At 36.4% G+C, this 20299-nt stretch overlaps 2 protein-coding genes across 7 annotated transcripts in view; both read left to right on the top strand.

Moving 5' to 3' along the window:
- The first annotated feature begins 376 nt into the window (after positions 1–376).
- Usp39 (ubiquitin specific protease 39) lies at positions 377–3256 on the top strand. The gene is made up of 9 exons (XM_078183356.1): positions 377–711; positions 1020–1298; positions 1376–1551; positions 1621–1846; positions 1926–2212; positions 2289–2417; positions 2486–2547; positions 2625–2847; positions 2921–3256. The coding sequence occupies exons 1-9, from the start codon at positions 633–635 to the stop codon at positions 2984–2986; spliced, it is 1527 nt and encodes a 508-aa protein (XP_078039482.1). The 5' UTR covers positions 377–632; the 3' UTR covers positions 2987–3256.
- A 2305-nt stretch (positions 3257–5561) lies between these two features.
- The window catches only part of LOC144471317 (rap guanine nucleotide exchange factor 2), a 275558-nt gene continuing 260820 nt past the window's right edge, over positions 5562–20299 (top strand). For all 6 annotated transcript variants that reach the window (XM_078183248.1, XM_078183256.1, XM_078183317.1 and 3 more), the window contains exon 1: positions 5562–5858. The gene's annotated coding sequence lies outside the window, so the exon portion shown is untranslated. The remainder of the gene's footprint in view (positions 5859–20299) is intronic.

The following is a 20299-nucleotide window of genomic DNA, read 5'->3' as shown; positions in this document are numbered from 1 at the left end:
AACGTTCATGTATTACGGACGTCTGACCGAAATTCCCCGACTTTTTCCGAAACTAAAATTTCATTTCCTTGTAAAATAATACTACAATGTACGATATAATGTCTTATCGTATAAATTTATTGACGTTGCACACAGATCCATCTACAAGAAAAAATGTATAAAACTATTACTATACATGTCTTATCACTAATTATACAATTAGAAGAAACAATTGCTCAACTCTCCATAAAAATAATTACAATTCACATAGTACTTCAATATTTATGACATAATTATAACTACATACACGCTTATTGTTGATAAATATTATTCAGCACTTGTAGTAGAAATGAAATATACAGGATACATATTCGCTTCATGCTAACGTACCTACTTTTCACGAACTGTTGGTGAGGCAGAGCGCAAAACGAAATGATAAGCTGAAACAGAAAAGTCTGTAACATAAGTCATTGTAAATGACTATTGAATTCATTATGTACGGAGATCGAAATATGGAATTAAAATTATTACGTAACTGTTAAAATACACATTCCATTCACTGATTGTTATTAATTCGTATAATTTTAGTTTTCTCAAATGGAATGTGTATTGCCGGCATATGAAAATATGGTTCTCTTTGATGTGTAACGAAAATGGCGACTAAGAAACGAGAGAATCAACAAAAACGGAAGTTTCGGGAAAATGGAAGTGATTCGGATGGAGATACTGAAAGTAAGTATTTATAATTACAATTTTCATCAATTACATATGTTTTCCAACTTATAACTTTTCTTATAAGCTTAAATTTCGATGTTAAAGTTGATTGTTTACATGATTCTAATTTAAGGTTAAGTCAGTTTTAAATTGATTATTATATTGAATTTAGTTAGTAACGTTAAGAATATTAATGTACAAGAATTACTCTAAGTCAGAGTAATTTTTTAGATGGAAGGATTACATTTTTGTATATAAATATATATTACTGATTACTAACCTACAAACAGATTACATTATAAATTGATAAATTTGTTTTATTGTAGAAAATATTAAATTCATGAAGGCAAACTCTGAAGCACCACGGTTGTGTCCTTATCTAGATACGATAAATCGGCAATTTTTAGATTTCGATTTTGAAAAGTTGTGCTCTGTATCATTATCCAGAATTAATGTATATGCTTGTTTAGTTTGTGGAAAGTATTTTCAAGGTAGAGGTACTAATACTCATGCATATACGCATAGTGTTGCAGAAAGTCATCATGTATTTCTTAATCTGCACACTTTAAAATTTTATTGTTTACCAGATAATTATGAGATAATTGGTAAGTTAATTCTCTTATCAATTTATGAATTAATGTAAAGATATAGCAATATCAAATAATATGTAATTCTTATCCAGATTCGTCATTAGATGATATAAAATATGTTTTAAATCCCACATTTGACAAAGCGCAAATTGCTCAGTTGGATAAAAGTGATAAGTTATCGAGAGCTATAGATGGGTCGTTATACTCTCCAGGTATTGTGGGGATGAATAATATAAAAGCAAATGATTACTGCAATGTTATCCTACAAGTGAGTTTTATTTAAATATATAACTTTGGTAATTCATAGTGATAGAAAAACAAAAATTATGTTATTTAGGCACTTTCTCATGTCACACCTCTAAGGGACTTCTTTTTAAGAGAGTCTAATTATTCTCATGTAAAAAGACCACCAGGTGATTCTTCCTACCTTTTAGTTCAACGATTTGGAGAATTAATGAGAAAACTATGGAATCCACGTAATTTTAAAGCGCATGTCAGTCCACATGAAATGTTACAAGCTGTTGTTTTGTGGAGTAAAAAAAGATTTCAATTTACAGAACAGGGTATAAAATCTAATATCTTGATATAAAAGTGTTTATAAATACATCCTATTTAATCCTATATATGAAATTAAATTTTCAGGTGATCCAATTGATTTTCTATCATGGTTTTTAAACGCTTTACACTTAGCATTGAATGGCACAAAGAAACGAGATTCTAGCATAGTATACAAAACTTTTTTGGGACATATGCGTATATATACTCGAAAAATTCCACCACTTGAATTAGATGAGAATCAAAGGAGTGAATTACTTCATACTGTAGAATATGGTGAAACAGTAACAGAGAGTCCATTCTTATATTTAACGTGTGATTTACCTCCACCTCCTCTTTTTAAAGATCAATTTACCGAAAATATAATACCTCAAGTAAGTATATGTATAAGTATGTACACATAAAATGTATGTACATACATCAAAATCTACATTTCTTTCACTCTGGTAGGTGAATTTGTATACGCTACTGAATAAGTTTAATGCAGTAACTGAAAAAGAGTACAAGACTTATAAGGAGAATTTTATGAAAAGATTTGAAATTACGGAACTTCCTCCGTACTTAATACTTTACATAAAGGTAGGTTTCGTTTTTATATAACAGATTGTAAAATTGATCGTTATGGTGACATTTATTTCTCCTTTCAGAGATTTACAAGAAATACATTTTTTGTAGAAAAGAATCCTACTATAGTAAATTTCCCAGTTAAGTAAGTCCTTGTAATATTTTTTTTTATATGAGAAATAATACATAGTGCCAATTTGTATATATATATATTACTTTCAGAAATGTAGATTTTGGAGATATTTTAACACCTGAAGTAAAACAAAGACATCCCTGTACAACGTATGACTTAGTCGCAAATATAGTTCATGACGGTGAACCCGGTCAAGGAACCTACAGAGTCCACATTTTACATAGAGCAACTGGTCAATGGTATGAATTGCAAGACTTACACGTAACTCAAATTCTGCCACAGATGATTACATTGACTGAAGCTTACATCCAGGTAAAGTTTTATATTTAAAAATGTTTAAATAAATACTATTAAATGATACAATGATAACTATATTTCTTTTCAGATATACGAATTGAAGAAAGACGTAAATATCGAAAATGGTGAAACTAAAAATAAGAAAACTATATGATAAATATCATTTTTTAAATAAAATGTTCCAATTTTTCACCTTGCATTTTTATTGATATCAAATAACAACTGTGGAAATCGTACCAAATTACAGCGAAAACTACCCAAACATTTAATTTTAAATTTTCATATATAATAATTACTTATTATAATTTAAGTTGTTTATATTTTGAAAATGTTTTTAAAATTTATCTCATTTTTATTGTAGTTATCTTTAATAGTTAATTACGTAAAAATGTTCATACATGCTCTAGACCCCTAGATATTTCAAACTATTTATACAAACATTTAATTTAATTTAATAAAAGTGTAGAACAAATTTTAAGCAATAAATATTTACATACATTACGAAAAATTCTAATTTTAAATTTAATATTCTTACATTATTCGAGTCTCGAGCTTTGAATTAATATTTCAATAAAAATTAAAAATATTTTGCTTTCCCATTTTATGTGCGTCTTTTTTTAAAAAAAAAGTACCAAACATTTGTTCTTAACATGCTCTGGACATAAATACTTCGTAACTATAATACTCTGTGTATTGCATGAAGTAAATGTTCGAGCTTATATTCACCTTTGAATCAGGTATACCTCTTACAAACAAGATATAAAAACAGTCACTCGGAAAACTAAACTTTCTCCGGAAGTATTATTGTTAATAAGAAAATGTAACCAAATTAAGACTAGCGCCTAAGTTGTACTTAATTGACAAAATGTAGTTAACGAACTCCACTAATACTACTGGAACTATTTTTCTCCTTTAAGATATATGGTTGAATCATATTTTAAGCATAATTCACAGTCAATTAATACCATTGGTAACGTTGCGAGCACATATGGACTTTACTTTCCCAATATAAATAGCAGTTCAATCAAATGGTTGATCTAAATATGGACAGACATTCGCGTCTGTGTTATGCATTTTTGGAATCATAATAATCAGCAGTGGAATATCCAATAACTGTCGGTCATGTCGCGAATTTCAATGATGAAGATAATAAGGAATATGAATGTAATTTGCTGATATATCTACACTGAAAAAAACAGTAGTATATATATATATATATATATATATATATATATTACTGTTTTTTTCAGTGTAGATGACACAGTGGAGTTGTGGACATTCCAAAATACAATATGTATACTTTTATTGTAATATTTTCGCAAAATTAATTTCGTATTCTGGGTTAGATATTTAAAAAAGAAATGCTTGCATATGATATTTATGTTTATCATATGTCTCTCTGAATTTCCAATAATGTACTCAATCTTCGAATCATTACAAATGGATTTCAAATTTTTTCAACTTTCTTATATTTTGCGAATTTTAATAAAATTAAGAAGATATAATAGACCAGCATAAGAATTAATTTTCAAATCTGAAAATATGTTTCCATCGTCTACATACAGGTGACGTGGCAGTCACAGAGGAGTTACATATGGTTGTAGACTATGAAGCGCATACTCAAAATTTCAAAGAAATCGGATGATCGAGCGGCAAGGTATAGGTATTGAAAGATGCAAAAATGTATGGTTGAAACTATCGGAAATCGTAAAAAGACAGAAATCTTTGCAATAATCGTTTGAAGTTTATAACAATGAAATTTTGTTATGAACGAAATTTTGTTTTGAATTAGAAGAAACGAATAGTATTCATATTTAGTAGACTTTGACGTCTTCGTTATGAATCTTACTCGTTGTTATAGTCCAAGGATTTAAGAGACACAAGAAATGCTAATCAATGGAGTTGTGAAAGAAATTATAGTGAAAGTGGTTAAAGGGTTAATCCATTATTCCTTGGATTTCTAGAGTCATTCTTGGAATTGTCTTTACTAGTGCACAAGACTGACATCACGATTATGAACACACATTGAGAATATACGTATCAAAATTTCAGGGAGAGACATACAAATCGTAAAAGCATTTTTCGCGAAATTTCAACTTTTGGTGTGATCGGTTTTCGGTAGTACAAAATTACTTCGCATGCAACGGTTTAATTACACGTGTACTGACACTCAATTCTGTATTTCACGGAATTTTTTACACGTTTTTGATTTAACACAGTTCAGCAAAATTAGTTTAATTTTACGTTTCTTTTTTATTAAGACCGGTTAAGAAAGTAATTCGATTTGAATTTTAAGTGTAGGGCTGTGCATACGATGCTCCTGTCAACAAACATTAGAGTGTTAGACCGTTAGCTTCTTGCAAAATACCAAATTAATCAAGAAATATATTTTTCGAAATAATCTAATATTTTTCAATGCATGTAAACAATGTACACGTGTCTATCGTATAATAACAGAATTGAGTATATTTAAAATACATGTGAAATGGGTATCTCTGGTAAAATACATACCCCCATGACGATCCTTTTTCTAGCAAGCAAATCTTGGCGAGACGCCGATCGAGCCGAAAACTGGCGAAAACTGGCGAACTTAGCCGAGAAGATCGGAAGCGTAAACTGGAAGGAGAAGTCGCGTCGACAGTGGGAGAAATCGCTCGGTGGAGGGGAGTCGTCGGAGTGTCGCGTCGCGGCGAAGCTGAAGCTAGCTGGAGTAGAGTCACAGCCGGCCACGCGAGACGGTTACGAGCGTACATTCTTTCTTTTCGTCTGCGCTTCGTGTTTTTTCACCTTTTTTCCCGCCGCCGCGCCGTGCCGCGTCGTGCCTTTTGTTTTCGGAGTGCATGTACATCGAACGCGCGACGTGTTCCGCGTATTGTTTCTCCCGCGACGCGCGTTTGTGATACTGACGTTTCACCTCGTCCCCTGGTTCATTGCCGCGAGTGTTTCTGTCTGTGTGCACGTTGTGTTGTCCAGTGTGTTCTCAGCACGTGGATTATCGCCGGTGGAAGCGACGCGCGTACAAAACGGTGAGTCCTGACTCTCCTTTCATTCGATTTTTCCTTCCACGGTTTTTAACGAGAATCACGAACTTCTACCGCAAAACTGTCTACCGAGTTGTGTAACAACAGTTGCTGGAACAGCCGGTGACGAACTTGTTCGTATATACCGGCCAGAGGATGATCGTTGAAGAGGTTTTGGAAAATCGTGCCAGCTTGCTGGCGGTAACGGTTCTGTCTCGCGTAAATGGCACCTGACGGAGAATCCCTATCTCCTTTAGAGCGTTCCCGCGTAACTTTTGTGTCGGATTCGAATTCTCGATACGCGAGAATACTCGAATATACGAACGTATAGTCAGACGGGAATGATGTCGCCAGCGTAGCCAACTGTTGAGAGGATAACGTTATTGCAATATTCAAATATTATAAATATTAATAACGGCCGCGAAAAGTTATATAGATGTACACGACGAGAGGATTCTATTTTATATCGTTGAATAATTCTTGCTTGTATTTCTGAGGAACCCCGGTGTTCACGGCCTAAAGCCGTTTCTGCATTTTTTTGTCACACTCTTGGGGCCTGTCGCCTCGAAGCCAGATAAATTGGGGATAGGGCTCGAGACCATGACACCCCAGCGTGAAACGTAAACCAGACCTCATTACGGACATTGAGGCATTTCAGGCTTGCATTTTATCCAACATTCGCCCGTAGTTTTTTTTTATTTCATCGCGAATTTAAAAATCTATAAGTACTGTTTTGTATGTCTGTGTGAATATATTTGAATTTAGATTGAAACAATACAAATTCAGAGTAGAGCTGGGTATTGAAAGATTTCAATATCATTAATTAATGGTTACGATCGACGAGACATTATTGTCAAAAATTTAATTGTTTTACTTGTTTCATGAATCGATTCAGTTACTGGTTATAAATGTTTCATGCCGATAATTAATTAATTTTACATTGAAATTAACTTGAAATCGATTATGCCACGAACTTATTATATTGTTAATCTACGGTTTAATAAGTTTTGTATCCAAGTATTTATTATTCTTATTAATCAAATTGATGATTAAATACCAGCTTTAGTGATTCGTAGTGAAACAATTGATAAATAAAAAAGTGTTAAAAAACAAATGAGTGGCAAATAGTTCTTAAAAAATTAAGTTACTTAATTTAACAAATTAAAATTATTACCAGGAATAATAAGTCTAATTAAAAATGTCATGGAACGGTAAAATAATTACAATTAAAGATCAAGTTGTTCAATCGTAATAGTTAATTATTAACCACCTGCAATATTGTCCCATTTGGTCGAAGAAGGTGTAATTACGTTACAAATGTAGGATTCTAATACTTGATTGGCCCTTACGTCAGTAATTAAGGTTTCCAATGATTTTTCACCTTTTTTTTTAAATTTTCAACACACATTTTTACGTCGTATATATAACTGAATAGGAAATTGTCGAATGTTGTTTAGTAACTGTTCAATGAGAAACACCGAAGGTACAGAATTTATGCGCAAAGAGGAACGGGATACCCGGTCATTGACGTAAGGGCTACTAATTGATTTCGCACGCTTATTGGTAGTACAGCACGAACGAGTGATATTCCTTGTTCGAAATTTGTGAAACAAGCATCGAAGTCTCTTATTTTAAAGTTATAGCATAAATACGTGGTTTATCAGTAAACGTTTTACAGATGAAGAATGTTCAGAAAGAGTATGAATGCAATTAAAATGAGCACAAAGTTCTTTTGCCAGATTCACGAGTCTTCCGTTTGGTTGAAACTAACGAAACGATTCCAGTGCAACAAAAATAAATATAACGCTGGGAATGAAACAAGAAAATAATAGTGCATATATTGAGATGATATTTTTTAAACTGTTTGACAAGAATTACAAGTGTAGTTAATAACTATCAGTTATGTGTTAGATGTTAGGAAATGTTCGATTAAGATTATTATAACAATGTGATCCAAAGTTTTGTACACACAAATATATTAGTTTATCCATAGATAATTAAATCATCTCTGAGTAAAGTCGATATCGATTCAAATCAAGAACATGACTCAGTTCTTTTTATCTAACGACGAAAATAATTTATCAGAATATTGTATTACAACAAAAATCGAAATGGTCACATGATCTATGAAGTCATTGGCGATCACGCGTTTTACATCTGATCATAGATTAATGTTACTCATATGTGACCCATGTGACATTTAACGCGTTAAAGATTATTTTATTGATATTTCATATGTAATGATGTAACAGAACGCAGCTCGGAAAACAATAGAGCGTCGGTAAAACGAATAAACCGACGCGGCGCGCACCGAGTCTTGTCATATAAAACGATTTTATATTTGCGTTCATAAGACACCAATTCCTGAACAGTTAAAGACGAATGCTTGCATACAAAACGTAATTAACACATTCCCGTCTAACGATACTAACTGTAGCGCCATGGAAACATCGACAATTTTTATTCCCAGTGGCACTGTACATTACAGTGTCCGGTATATTTTCACGGGTACTGTTTTGAACGTTTTTATACCTTTGCACGTGCAAAGTTTGCTGTGTGTACGTTGCTTCTAACACTCCGCCTATGTAAATGAATCGAAGCCATTCACGGAAAGAGGGCGCATAGGCCGTTTTGTTGTGCAACTTGCTCGAGATTCATTTGTCAGTTCATTGTTCGGCGAAGAGGTAGATATTTACAATTTTACAGAATTGCGTTGTAGACGAAGTATGTTATTTAGCACAAATTCCTTATGCTTTTGCTAGATCCATTAAACTTTTTCATTTAAACTTCGAACAGGGCATATTACATTTTTTATTAGCAAACAAAGCAAAAGAATAAAAAAAATTGAATATTCCTTATTCGAGAAATATAAAATTACTTATGTTCGAAAACGAACCAAAGGTCACTGCACTTGATATTGCACCACGATAGTCGGCTTAACTACCCCAATGTAAAAATTAATTTGTAACCTACTGCAACAATTTGTAGTGGCGTCTACGTAGAGAGAAATCTAACGATAAAAATCATTTTATTAGCGTCAGCCATAATTTGCATTTTGGGCCACTGTGCGCCGCAGGGATGTTCGAACATGGGTGTTTCGCGGCGTGCGAGGCCGTTGGCGCACTTCCGATCCGTCATCGTCATCGGGGATTGTTTCGTGCACGGAAACTGGTTTACGCGATGCCGCGATCAGAAACGAGACGCTAGGAATCCGAAACTCGTGGCTTCTTCGAAGCATGGTGTACCACCTCCCTTTCACTCTGTCCTCTCTTCCCCAGCCCCCTTACCGTTTTAAACGGCGAACGTTGGGGCTCATTCCTTTCTTCCGCGGAGGCCACGCAATCAGTTTTTTTTCGAGGTTCGCGTGAAACAGGTATTCAGAACGGTTACTGGAAGGTGCGCGGCATTGGCAGCACGCCGGCATGAATCCGAATTGCTCGCGCGCACGAGAATAACCGGACTATGCGAACATTAGAATTAGAATGAAGACGTTCCACCGGAGTCCGGCGCCTTCTCTGCCTCCTGGCTTGTTCGGAGCTTCGCTTAAATCCGGCGGCAACCCGGTTCAAAGCACCAGATATAATGTAACTCTTGCGATTCGATGTTTAAGTGGCTATATCATCCCTTTTAGTGGTCGAAAAGTAAGGCTCTTTTTGAAAATACGTCAAAAGCAATGCAAATGGGATTGGAGGGTTTATTACACCTATTTTTGGATATTGGAATCAATTTTATATTTTCCGAAAAAATACAAAATGGCGGTCTAAGAAGTAAGGTCCGATAAAAGGTGGATGCCGAGACCCACGTCAGCACTTAAGGTAAATAAAATATTTCGTCGGTATCTGAATTAGTTTTGCGAGAGAAGGCTGCACTGTGGCAGTGGTATAAGCATGGTACGAAACAACATGTTTAACTTTCACAAAAGTAACAAAGTTTGGTTTATCAAGATTTAAAAAAAAAAAATGAAGTTTGAGGTTTGATAAAGGTATTTGTGATAGTGATGTCTAACTAACGTGCTATGGAAAACGTATCGTTGTATTATTTAAACGCAGAATACGTCTTGGTGTTTCCTACCCTCCGCGAATTGATCTAATAGACATTAACGTACAAAGCAACAGCTAAATTTTGTGTCATCGAATTGAGGGACATATTTGCAAACTTGAGGGATTGGAACTCCCGGATCGTGGAGGATGCTATTAGCGAGTTTCTTGCGGAATGTCTTACACGTGGGTGGTGTATTAAGCAGAAATGTTGCATATAGTGCGTGGTTTCTGTTCAGGCAACTCATGCTCGACATTTGAGTATGGCGATTTTTTTGTGCATAATTGTTGTTTAATTTTTGAAAGAATTTGCTATGTTTAAACGTTGCAGCGTCCAGAAAAGCAGATACCCAAACTAAATCCGTCAACTTCAGAACAACACATGTCTATGTATAAATTTAATACGACCGCAAATACAACAACACTTGAATTGGAATTATTTACTCAGATTTAATTATGAAATGAATTAATAATAAAAGATTAATAATCACTAATAAAAATATTTACTCAGAATTAATTTTACGTGAATCTGTAACATTTTAACTTGACGAAACAAAATACTTCATCATCAGAGGATTTTTAAGGTTGTCCATAGCAGTCAAAGTGTTAGAAAAACGTCTTTAGCTATTTATAGTGAGCAATGTGCAGCTCTTTGGGTCGTTTGACCGTGTTCGAAGGCGGTTCGAGCGGTTGATGGTCGTTGCGATCCACAGCTACCTGTGTTAGGTCGGAGCAGTTATCTTCCACGATCCTTCGTTGATTGTTACACTCCGCTGTACGGGTTGTTTCAATGTCTTTCCAGGCCATTTTACAATTTCGCGTGAAACTGCGAGGGGAAGCTACCCTCTATCCCTCCACCGCTTTTTAAGCGTGCGACTTCCCGTTCGTGGACGCAAACGTGTCAAGGATGGAGATCATGGCTGTAGTCATCTACGTGAAACAGCCTTGAGGCACTTAAATATCGATTGAGGATGCAGGAGTGCATCGGCGAATGCTTCCTGCCGGTGCAATTTAATCGCGTGCAGGCTTGCAACACGCCTAGATCATTGTTCTGTTTCTTGCGTTCTCTCTCCCTCGCCACTTCCCTCATCGTGTCATTTGATTGTGCTTTATTCTTTCTCCAGTCTATTTCTATCCATTATTAACTCCTTAACGGTTATGCCCCTGTACGTTATGGGTGTGCTAAATTAACAAAGAATAATTTTAAACGGTCTGGACTTGATTAAATTACATTCTCTTTGCATGCACAAAATTACCATTTAGCACAATTGAATGCACTGTACTAGCTATTATTTTCCCCAATTATTAATTTCCCCAAATCTTCGCGTCAAAGTCTCCGCTTCTATTCTTCTCCCTGCCATCATTGACGCTTTTGTTAATATAACATGTCAAACGACAGTAAAACATCCGTTGTGAGAGTGAAAGAAAGGTGAGACAGGTGAAGCAATTTAATAGATTTTCCTTTTATTGAGTTTATTGAGTAAACAAGGGTTTTGTAGCCTAAACGCGTTAACTCGAAGTAAAGAAAATTCCAATATGATTATCAATTTCACTTGCCGACAAATATTCGGGAATTCATTTACGCGTGGATCGCTATCTATTGCACTATGCTTCATAATGAGAGCTCTCCCCCCTTGTTCGTCGACCAGTGGGCATTCTGTGTCGATCATAAACGCGCGTGGGTTACCCCCTTCCAGACGCAGCGCTTTTATTTGAGACCATTCGGATTTCCAATTTATCTTTAACCGGTGTATGCGCAATGGCAAATTAAAAAAAAAAATGGAAGAAAAGGACCGTGAGCCAGGTGGTCCGAGATGAATTCGCGATACCTGAAAGCCAGTCAAAAGACGATGACAATCGGCGCTTTTTACCGTGAAACTCCTGATTAACGCAGCGTCGACAGGATCGTAATTAAACGCGGTGGAAGAAAGTCCGGCTAAACGTGGCGTCTCTTTTTTCCATTCTTCAATGAAATCTCTCTCCGTCACGGGAAAGCATTTATTGTTTCCTCAGCGCAGGAAGTCGCTCGGCACGGGAAATGAATCTGCATCGGAGAAAGTCTTGCGGGTTCAGTTGTTGTCGCGAGTGTGTCTCGATTCTCCCGTATTCTTCGACGGACAAAACGATAGAGGTTACACGCTGTTCGCATACATTGTGCACTATTACCGACGAAAGTTAAGGAACATGTTAGGCAGAAGCATATCCTTGTGCGTAGAGATCCTTTTAATATACAAATGCAAAGTATTGTAACAACGAAAATATTGATTTTAGTCTTTTACAATTTTTTAACCTTTTGTTTTTGTATCTTTTATTCTTCTCACATCTTCATTTTATTATTTTTTTTATTTATCCTATGGAATAAATAAAATAATATCGCAATATAAGAAGATGTATTATATGCTTCACTATAATATATACTTTTAATTTAGTGAGAGGTATATTTACTATAATATAGTTTCTTCAGTTTTGTTGGTAAATGCGTATTGGATAATGCGCAATATTTATTATATCCTATCGTTATATGGTAATGTATATAAATAAATGAAGGAATTATTTAGTAAGAATTATTTCATAAATATAGGAAAATAAGGGAACAGTGGAGGAATATAAAGTCACAAATTTTAGCTATTTGAGTAATAAGCACCCTCACGTTGCTGACAAATGATACTCAAATTAGTGTGATTTTTATAAATAAATCTATTAATAAATATTATTAATTGTATCATAGTTGAGTCAGTATAACTTAACCGTATTTCGAGGGTGAAGTATCGCGAACATCAGGGAATAGCGTCCCTTTGCCGGACGATGGTGCATCGTTAGAGAAATAGTCGACAGGTAAGAACAGCAGGTGGGCAGCTGTTACGGCGGTATGACACGCGTGCATCTGCCTATAGGTGAACGATTAAGACACACGGTGGTTGGCGCAACAAGGTAAATTAGGTTACGCTGGTCACGTTCCTCGTGGAAACGATGAGTTTCTGCGCGAGATGCTACCGCAGCTCGCGAGTTTACGGGACTTGCGGGAGCTGCTCTCCTCTGTTCCCCCGAACAGTTAGAAGTCGATGGTCCGATCAGAATTCCTCGCAGAGGTGTATATTATAGCTCGTCCGACCGTGACTTCAACGACGCAAAAAGATATCGTTTCGTTTTGCGAAGGATTGTTCTGTGGAAACTGAAACCGAATGTGTTGGAACCTGGGAGATCGTTGGCGGAGTTCAGTACCACATTTTTTTTTAACCTGATGCCAGTTTTTGACCAGTAGTATATTCTTTCTTAAAATATTGCTTAAAATATTGTTTCCTAAATATATATATAATTACAGACAAGTGAAAAATATATAATGTATAAGATACACATGTACAGGGTTTTTATTTTGTCCTGCACAATTTTTTCTATTAAGACTATCTTTTCTCAAACATAGAAAGTCATCATCAATTTTCTGCACATTAACCTCTTTTTTTTTTATAACACAGCACCGTAGTGCACACGATCTTGCATTGATCGGCATAAACCATTTCATGAACTATAATAAAAATGAATTTTCAAGTTCCATAAAAAGAAGAAACTGTGTCCGTGTCATATGACTCATCCGGTGGTCGAAGTTTCAACTGCCGTTTCGCAAGAGGATGAAACGTATGTCAAAGCGGACGGCTCATATCTCGAAGGCTGCAAGATGTAGAAGAGCATTTTTTTGAGTAATTAAGAGCAATGTCAGCCGGATTGCTCGAACAGAGACACGCCGCGTTTGGAGCTCCGAAGCACGTGGTGAGACACGTTTGGAACGATAGAATGTCACTCGAGGCAAATCGACTCGCTCGGATAACGATCGCGAATAGGTTTTTCCGTTCGAGTTCCCGTGTGCTTTACCGGCGCGGTGCGTCGCCTTGTGGTCGAAATCTAAAGTCGTCCGCGAACTAGGGCGTACCAGCGTCGACTGCCTTTCGTAAATTTTGAAATCTAGGACGGCCGTCTAAAAGGAAAACTTCTTCTTTAAACGGCAGTAGTGGGCGGCAGACGAGGGGGGAGACCCGGCGTTTGCATAACAGAGAAACCGACGGGTCTCTGCACGCGCATAATCGCGGCGCTAAATGAGCCAAACATTTGGTGCAGTATGTTGCGAGTCGCAGACAGAACGCGAATCAACGTCAGAATTATTCTAACCGAGCCGCGGATCTGTAAACGAAAGAGTCAGCAGTGTAAATTGTTAGAAGTTATAGAGATTTTTATCAAAAACCAAAAGACTTGATTTTGTATAACAATGCAAGGAACGATTGCTATGCACGACTGTCCAGTAATTTGTTTATAACGTTGTATTATATGTGCTATAAAATATTAGAAACAATTAAATTGACTGCATATAGAGTCGTATCGTATTTTAGCACAAGTTTTACGAATCGAATAAAAATATATTATACAGGATGAGTCATTTAACCCTTACACGAGTACCAAATGGATCTTTTTAGTTTCCGTTTTAGAACCAGATCAAAAACAGACAAAAAAACATAAGCTTTTTATTTTTTATTTCAAGTAATAACAAAATTAACAAAACGTATGTTAGCCATTATATAGTAAACTAGCCTCTATAGCATTTAACAAATATTCAGGTCACAATTATATTGCAATATAATTCTTGTATATTTCTCTGCTTGCGTAATCTTTTATGTTACAGTTATTCAATCATTTTGGTACTCAGCATTTCATTTGACAATTAAAATAGAAATGTATTTGTAAAGGATTTCCATAATTTGAAACTAGAATAATAACGTTCTCGAATTTCTGTAACGTTTTCACTGTCCGGTATTTCATCCATTTCTTTTTTTTCCTGAACATAGATGCATAAAACATACAGTCTAGTAATAAAGTAGGTCACATAGGTGGGAGATGTTTTGAAAATAAATAGAGCCGGGAGTTGAAATGTTTATGCACATCGTCATCTTACCGTAACTAGAAATTTCTGTTATCGATCATTTTTTCGTTAAGGAAACAAGCAATGTTTGTTGTTAATTCGTTGCATACTTCGTTCGGTTATAAATTATAGACTCCAGATTTCCATGAGAAATAGTTTTCGTCAAATTCTAACAAAGAGTGTTTATCGTGAGTTATCGATCTTTTCGGAGCTAAGAAAATTTTTGGGAAATTCCACGCTAAGAAAGCTCAACGTATGATATATCCCAGACAGGATTATTTAAAATTCAATTTAAAAAATTAACGTTATTAAGATTTGCAAGAGATAAGGAGTGTAGAAAAAGTAATTGATGTCGTGCAACTGTTTTATAATTTTCATCGAATCGAATAAAATACAGTAAATGATGTAACTGTAACAACTGTAAAAAAGAAATTGTACATTGTTGTTTACAGGCTGAAGGACAACTAAAGAGAATTTACTGCACTTATATTTTTTGAGATTTCTGGCGCGGCCGTCAAAGCGTTAAGAACGAAGAAGTGCTAGTCCACGTAACGATAAAATAAATCGTAACGCATTAACAACTACCCCAAAAGGAAACGGGGTTACTCTTACGATGAACAGAGCATAACATCGAGAGTCAGGGATCAATTGAAATGCCGAGAGTGCAATGTTTCCGACGTGCCCCGTCGCGATCGCATCCACAAGCTGGAACAGGTAGAACAATAAGATGAAACGCAACTAGCTGGAAACAAGCCGGTCCCGTCGGTGTCGTCGTTCTCCACGTCGCTCGTACTTTCGGCGGCTGTTTTGTCTTTCCGCGCGATGATTAGAACCGGAAGGACACGCGGAGTCGTCGTGACTCGCGCGAATTCAATGCGTTTGGTCACGGTGCACCCTCATTTACGTAATGCACTACGAGAAAAGGACAATGCCGTCTGGCGCTCCTCTCGTTTACGATTCGTTGCACGGGAGACGCGAAAAGAAAGATTACAGGGTGGCTTGTTCGCTCGCTCGTTGGCTCATTCGTTTGTTCCTGCATCGTTACCGCCTTTCGAATGCGAAATCTCGCGAGTTCTACGGCACCATCGAAATCTCGCGTGTACCGCGCGTAATCGCGTATTCTGCCGCGAATTCAGAAGCCAAACGCGTCCGCGGATCGAGCGTGCGGTGCAACGGCGCGACACGATCACTCAATTTCTCTGGAGACTTTGTTTCCCCACATTTTCCGAGGCGAATTGAACCGCGACGATCCACATCTATGCTCACGAGATGCACCGGTGAAATTGTGATTAATTGAAAAATTGGACGAGCTCGACGAGATGCCCTCGGCGCTGTTCGATTTTTCTTGGAAAAGTAGAGAGGAGAGAATGTTCGGGTTCATGGAATCGTAAAATTATAAGGAGAATTTCAAGATTTTTCTTATATTACTTAAACCTTATATTATTATATAAGGTTGAATAATTTCAACGAGGGCATCTTTCAATATTTTTGCAGGTTTTTAAATAAATTCTAAATAAATGGTTAAGGATATTATTATACAAAGAGTATCTTTTCAATAACATTTTCTACTGTTAAATTACGAACAAACGTGACTATCTTGAACCGAACGCGAAACGACGATTCACAGAAAATAGCAAATTTTACAGAAAGTTGTCCACTGGTTGTTGAATTCCAAAAAATAATCTAAAGTTTGTTCGACGATTGGGAGCGAGCGTTATAAGGTGAAGAATTCTCAGGTAATAAGGAAACTCGCCGCCATCGATTAGAACGTTACACGATTGCTGTCGTGGTTCGCAAAGCGTTGGGCATAGTTCTTTGACCAGGGTAAACGGCTTACCTTGAATTTAAAATCGATAATCGTTAGCTCCGGGCCGCGCAGCAGCGCGAAATAAAAGTTCTTACGTAATTAGATTCATCGAGTTGGCGAGATAACCTCGAGTGCATGGCTAAAAATCGAAACCCGATGTCCGATGCGGCGGGGGCGTTAACGTATTCCGTTCCATTAAAATGCAAAGATTGTTTGGAGACTTTACGGGAGAATTTTCCGAGACTTCCTCTTCTGCTTCCACGGCCTTTACTTTTTCAACGATTTATGTGGAACGTTCGAGGCGGCCAGGTAGCACGAGGAAAATTCGGCTACCTGGATATACTAGCCCGAGCACTGACATCGTACGAAGTTATAACAGAGATTTATATCCGTGCTTGGGAAGCTTTATAAGCGAAATATACACGCGCTTCCTCCTGTTTACCATGTAACAAGAAGATACGGGAGCGGACGTCTTGTAACAGACGGGCCGTTGTTACCGAACTTAATCCCTGGGGTTAAAAACCGATTTATGTGGAACACCGAACTTACAACGTATTTTACAATGACGAACTTCGTGTGTACACGTGCAACTCATATATCCGTGTTTTTAGCCGTGTACTTCATTGAACTTATATGGGTACACGTGTATCATCCGTGAAATATTATAACAAAAAAGGGAACCATTTTAATGTTTGCCTTTTCATGAAAGAAATTTTGTAAAGGTTTTATGTTAATAATGCAAAAAGGACTGGCTGCCAAGATATGTCAATACGGCTTTTACATTAATTTTTGTATCATGATGCATGGAGTAAAATAATACAAATTACATGATACAGTATATTATTATATAAGGTTATAACTTGTTACACGAGACGAAAGCAACTTATAAAATTATTTTGAATATTTTCAATATATTCTAAATGGACTCAAACCATCACCCCAGATAATGTTACAGTCGCTGTATTTATCACGTTATACTCACCATTATTTCTACGTTAACATAAAAGAAAGTATACATAATTTTAATCGTCAAATGAAACAACTGTATTCAATACCAACTGTTTCTACAATCAACTTATTTTTCATAATTTTGGACTTTCATCAATTGTCAACTGAGATTTTATACTCGTGAAATGTATTGCAAATCGAAACATAAGCGCAGTTTTAAAGTCGCAATTATGCTTGCAGCGACTTCGTCTATCATTCACAGCCGTCACTCAGACAGTCGCGTCTAATCTCTCGTTCAGAGCATTTCCAGCCACGAAAGAAGAACGCAATCTTCTGCTTTTCTTCTCGGCTGTAGCACTTCTGAACCCTGGTCGGATGTCGTTTATCGATCGTACAGGTGCCAAGCAATCTTCGAGAAATCGACGCACATGTCGCGTCACTTGTATAGCAATCTTCGAGCATGTTTCGCCAGGCAGAGACTCTTCTTATTTGCAGTATCTTTGAATCGGGAGCGCAACGTGCGCGTGATTTTGTGGTTTCCAGTAGACACACTTATTGTTAGCGTATACGCTGACCTCCGGAGTGCCGGTTCTGTCACACAGTTAACACCGCTAGCGTCGCATCGATCGAACGAGAACCCCCTTTACGACTTCTTAGCTACTGTCCGATTACCGGAATTGCAATGACATTTCTATTGGAAGTTATCGAACCTTTGTATAATGACGATAAGCGTCGGAACGAATTTGCTTTCCATTCCAGAATAAAATAAAAATTTTAAAAGGAACTAGAGTTAACTAATTTAACTAGTTGTCTCTTTGAGAAGCGTGCAAGTCGTAGTAATTATACTGTACATGTTAAATACAACGCTTTTACGAAATATGTAATTTAATAAATAATATCAAAGTATATATTCTTTAAGCCAGTTAGCTGCTTTCGACGGGTATATTCGTCGCTGAAATTCAGATTTTAGTTTTACGAAGACTTCAAATAAACAACGCGAGCTTGACATATCTCGTGTTTCCTGAAAATAGCGTAGTCAGAAATCTGTTAGAAAACGAACACCTACAGGAACTGAAGAAATGCATACACGATGATTAAATTGTTTCTCAAACATTTCATGAATATGCATTTTTCGCAAATTTTTCGGTAGAGAAAGAAACGCGGAACGGTATCCGCGACGCGCAGACAAAAGGGGGTTATTAGGGGTTAGTAGTTCTCGAGACGTTAATTACCAGACTGAAATATTTTCAAGTTTTCTTGCTGGCTGCGCGGATTTACTGAAACGTGACCGAAGAAAAAAGAATTCGCTTCCGTTAGCCTGTCCTTCTAGCCGCGATCTTGCTTCGAGGTAACCCATATGACGAACCACCCATACACCGGCCATTCCCGCGTCTGTATGCACAACTTGCATAAGTGCACGCGCGCACTCCGGAAACTTTCATATATGGGATTCACGAGCGAGGCACGAAGGGCTCCGTCGAGGTAGCTCTACCATCGCTGGAAGCCAATCGATCCGTACTTTCGTTCTCATCCGTCGACTCTTTCTTCAAATAGACACCGCGATGCATAACTTAGCGCTGTCTAAATGTTGCATCGTTTTATTATACAACAGGCTCTCGTTTAACGCGATTAATATGCTACGCGTTGCACGGATTCGAGTTGTAGGACGTCGTGTTACGAGGAAATCATTTTCGTGTAACATGATTAATATTGGACGACTCAGAAGTCGAAAAGTGTATGTCTTTTCGTTGAAAATGAGTTACGCAGTGCAAATATATCTTTTATCGTAGGATCTTTCGGTCGATGAATCGGCACAGTCGAATTCTTCATAGATAAATAATAGATATCGGTACCACGGAATGGTTAAAAAAGATGAAGTCGTATAATTAAGTATTAATATTAATTTATCTTATTTAGTCATGATAAAAATAGTGCTTTGCAGTATTAGTGACAGTGTCATTTTTTAGAGCTAATTTGCTAAATGGACTTGTATTGACGGCCGTCCGAGTTGTTTATTATAAAGCGACTATTGTCATGTCAGTTTTTGTTGTTTTTACGGTTTAACAAACCGGTTTAAAAAAAAAAAAATGAGGATAAATTTTATAAATGTGTAATCGGCTTATAGATGCACAAAAAGGTGATAAAAGGGTGTATTGTTTCGCTATTGCACAACTATAGTGTCAGAACATAAAATGTAAATCGAGAACAATGAGGAAAACATTTCTCCACGGTCCAAAGTTGAAATACGCTTGAGCGCATTTTAACGCGAACGTTGGTAAAATAACAGATCACTAAAAACACGTTTCAATTTACCAGTAAATAAAATCTGGTATTCCAGTTGGTAGCAAACTTATCCTTGTTTCTCATTAACATTCTGTAACAGGATAAAAGTGTTTCTGCAATACAGCATTCAAAATACCATTAAACTTTTGCAGAATATGTTTTCACGAACTTTTAATTACAATGAAAATATTACTTAATTATAGCGAAAATATTACAAGCGTAAATAGTGAATGGAGCCAGGAACATACGATTGGGCTTAGAATTACAGCGGCAGCAGTCACATTTTCCTTATTGCAAGAAGCAAGAAGTGTTATTGTTAACTAACACGTTCATTGTTTACTGATAGAATTTATTTTTAAGATTATTTGGGGTCAAGTTAATTTATAGCAATTTTATAATTTATTTCATTTGGCTTTTCGGCCATTTTTTTGGCATTTTGGTTTATTTTACATTTTAACACATCAGT

Source organism: Augochlora pura, chromosome 1, assembly GCF_028453695.1.
Source record: "Augochlora pura isolate Apur16 chromosome 1, APUR_v2.2.1, whole genome shotgun sequence".
In the NCBI taxonomy this organism is placed as follows: Eukaryota; Metazoa; Arthropoda; class Insecta; order Hymenoptera; family Halictidae; genus Augochlora; species Augochlora pura.
The sequence above is the reverse complement of the archived record's forward strand: the minus strand, read 5'-3'. Positions and strand labels throughout refer to the sequence as shown.